Genomic DNA, 3373 nt, shown 5'->3' with positions numbered 1-3373 from the left:
GCAGGAATGAAACAGAGCCTGCTTATTTACTGTGGGTAAGCTACAGTGCTGTCACTCCAGCAGTAGCTCTGAAAGTTATCCTGCTCTGTGAACTCAGACCACAGCTCAAGCTCAGGGTCTGCCAACCTGACCTGCACAAGCTCACCCCAAACCAGAATAAAACAAAACCCCAAAACCAAAAAACTCCACAAAAAAATGCACTGGAAGGAATGATGACTTGCATGACCTGGGGTCACATCTCTGGAAAAGCCAGACTGAAGGCCCCTTCCCAGACAACAGATGGATTGTATGAGGCCAGCAGGCACTCCCACACTCTAGGCCAGTCTCTTTCTACTGCACATGAGGGAGACTGAGTAAGAGGCAATCAACATGAAGAATGTCGTGTGTCTTACCTGTTGTCCACACCCGAATGCAGGTCTGCACAAGATTTGGGCATGAAGTATGTTGTAATGCAGAAGAATAACTATAAAACCAACTGATTTATGAGATTTGCAATCTAAATCATCTCCAAGCTGGAGGACATGACACCCAAGCGAACAGTAGGGCCCTAACCAACTGACAGGACATGCTGCTTAATGTTAACAGTAGTGTTCAGTTTTGTAGGAGCAGTGGGAACACTGCAAGGCTAATGAAGATAAAATGGTTTCACTGCTATTCACAATATCAGAGCAAATTTAGCTCCCGTTCTCATAATATTGCTGGTCTTCTGTGTGCATTAGATGGGAACTTGGTGCTTGTAAAACTACACCGATGGGATATTTCAAAAAAATTCCCCGTTGGCACCGAATCTCATGAAATTGTTCAAACATTTAATAATTTCAAAGCTGAGGAAGAAAACATGGCTATGACTTACTGCAGTCCTAATCAGTCAAACAAATGTCCAAGCCAGGTGACCTAGTTCAGAAAAAACATGTTTCTCTCAACAAAAAAACCCATTTATTTCATGTAAACAGTACATTTATTACCTGTGAGGACACTCTGAATAAGATCTTCTGTCTTTGCAGGTGCTTTCACCGAACCTAGAAGTAAGAGAGATGAGTAATTCCAATTCTTTCAAAACAGCTGTTATTGTGCTGCTTGATTGTGGCAGGTGACACAGGACATACACTGACATGGGCAGTTACTAATCATTTGAGAAAACACATCTTGAGCTGGAAAACAACATCAACCCTACCAACCAACACAAACAGGTGACCTTCCAAAAAACCCACCTGAGTTTTGTTGTTTTACTTACAAGGAGGATGTTATTGTGCTCACTGATAGATACCCCTCATATGAGTCATCTAATTGGCATTAGTCTGACAGTTAGTACAACTGCCCTAAATTAGGATGTCAATGCAAAATTTCTGTACGCAAGATGAATCCAGCTCCTTGGAAGTCAGTTAGATCAAGCTGTGAAGACTGCAGTCATAAAATTATAAACACTGTGGTTTAACAAGCATTTGTTATAGGAGATATGTCAATACAAGACTGTATTTTGTGTGTGGAGTAAGATGTAACTATGCGACTAAGTTAGGCACATTTGCAAAAGCAATTCAAAGAGATTCCTGCACTTGTAACAACAACAAAAACCTCAGCACATTTTCTTGCTTGTAATGAACTTCAGTTTCACCACAAAAGCAACTCTTAAGTAAAAGATATTTGGATATTTGAAGAAGGCTAGCCCTGACAGCACAGAAAAGTGATGGAAAAGTCTTTACCTATTGTATACAAACAAACACACACAATCTCTTCCCAGCCTTTGTCCTTTAAACACAAAGCACTTCAAAAATTATCATCCAGATTTATTTTGAAAAGATGGCACTTCTGTAACTTTTCCTTTGGGATTTTTTTTTTTTGTTTGTTTTTTACCTGGTGCTGGTTGGCTATGGACAACCTGAGTTGCTGGCTTCGGTGTAAGAGAGGCAGTGTAATTTACTCCATTTTCTGCTGGTGTTGGCCTAGGTTCATTGTGAGCTTCAGATGGTGCATCTCCATGGTCAACCTGAAAATTCATAATGATTTTTATTAGTCTTCACAACTAACAGACTTAATTTATTTGCAGGTCTACTTTAGCCTCTTTTTTTTTTAAATGTGGCAGGTCTACTTTAGCCTCTTTTTTTTTAAATGTAAAATTCTGTAAGTGTTATATCTAAAAATCAGTCCAAAAGAAAACAACAGAAAAAGATATCCTTAAAAGCCTTGGTAACCCAGGTGGCTCATTTTTGCAGGGTAAATTTCAAGAAGAAATAGAGCATATATTATTCTGAAAAAGCATTTTAAGTGGATATAACTCATCAGGGAAATTTTTTAGCACAGTATATATTAGCTGCACCAGATGTGAAATCTGTATTTTATTGAAAAGCACTGTTCTCTGCCATAAAATCTTTCTAGAAATAATGTAGGTGCTGGCATGAAAATGCTACTCCAATCCCTCCTGTGAACAAAACATGTACACAAAATTATTTTTCAATTTCATAGATAGACACAGCACTATTATTACTCACTGCTCTTATAGAACAGACATAATTGTGATTCCCAAGATCTTACATTCTTCTAAGTACACTCCAAGGATAATATGTAAACAGTACCTCCATCCTGCTGCATGAATACATCTGTGGTATCCAAATATTTAAGCATTTTCCACAATCTTTTCCTTCTGTCCAGTTTCCTAAGGGCTCAGGCTTTCAGTGGGGAGTTGTACTATGCACTGAACATGTTACAATTTTCCCTGGGACCATCAGGTTTAAGCAAGCACTGAGCTCTCAGCAAGCAGAAGGTCATTCCAAGTAGTTTTTATTTTGACATGGCCAGGCCCTGCTTCCTGCTGTCCCTGCAAGGGGCCAGTTGCCATGGTGTCTCAGGGTGATTTTGGATTTGTTCCTTCAGCTGCTTCCATTTCACTCTTTGATGGTAATCACATTACATGCAGAGGCAGGATACCACAGTTCTTGTTTTTTTTCCCTGTGATTACTCCACACTTGCAAAATATCAGCCTACGCTATATCAATAGAGGCAAAATACATTTTGATCTGGCTGTTTTCTGCTGCTTCTGCCACTGATTTCCTTCAGCTTGACCCTGACAACATACTGTATATTGCAAAACAATTTCTGTCTCAACAGCCTATTTTGACCAAAATTACAGGAGAGAGATACTATAGTCAGAAACATGACTCAATTAAAAAAAAATATCAGCCTACGCTATATCAATAGAGGCAAAATACATTTTGATCTGGCTGTTTTCTGCTGCTTCTGCCACTGATTTCCTTCAGCTTGACCCTGACAACATACTGTATATTGCAAAACAATTTCTGTCTCAACAGCCTATTTTGACCAAAATTACAGGAGAGAGATACTATAGTCAGAAACATGACTCAATTAAAAAGCCAACTAC

At 39.1% G+C, this 3373-nt stretch overlaps 1 protein-coding gene across 1 annotated transcript in view; it reads right to left on the bottom strand.

Annotated features, from left to right (window-relative positions):
- Window positions 1–3373, bottom strand: part of PLCB1 (phospholipase C, beta 1 (phosphoinositide-specific)) — a gene marked incomplete at both ends in the record, with an annotated part of 90865 nt that overhangs the window by 9404 nt on the left and 78088 nt on the right. Inside the window, 2 exons of the mRNA XM_009074021.1 lie at window positions 966–1019; window positions 1852–1984. Of these exons, the coding sequence (XP_009072269.1) occupies window positions 966–1019; window positions 1852–1984 (187 nt within the window). The remainder of the gene's footprint in view (window positions 1–965; window positions 1020–1851; window positions 1985–3373) is intronic.

The sequence above is a fragment of the Acanthisitta chloris genome, unplaced genomic scaffold, assembly GCF_000695815.1.
Source record: "Acanthisitta chloris isolate BGI_N310 unplaced genomic scaffold, ASM69581v1 scaffold17164, whole genome shotgun sequence".
NCBI classification, from domain to species: Eukaryota; Metazoa; Chordata; class Aves; order Passeriformes; family Acanthisittidae; genus Acanthisitta; species Acanthisitta chloris.
The sequence above is the reverse complement of the archived record's forward strand: the minus strand, read 5'-3'. Positions and strand labels throughout refer to the sequence as shown.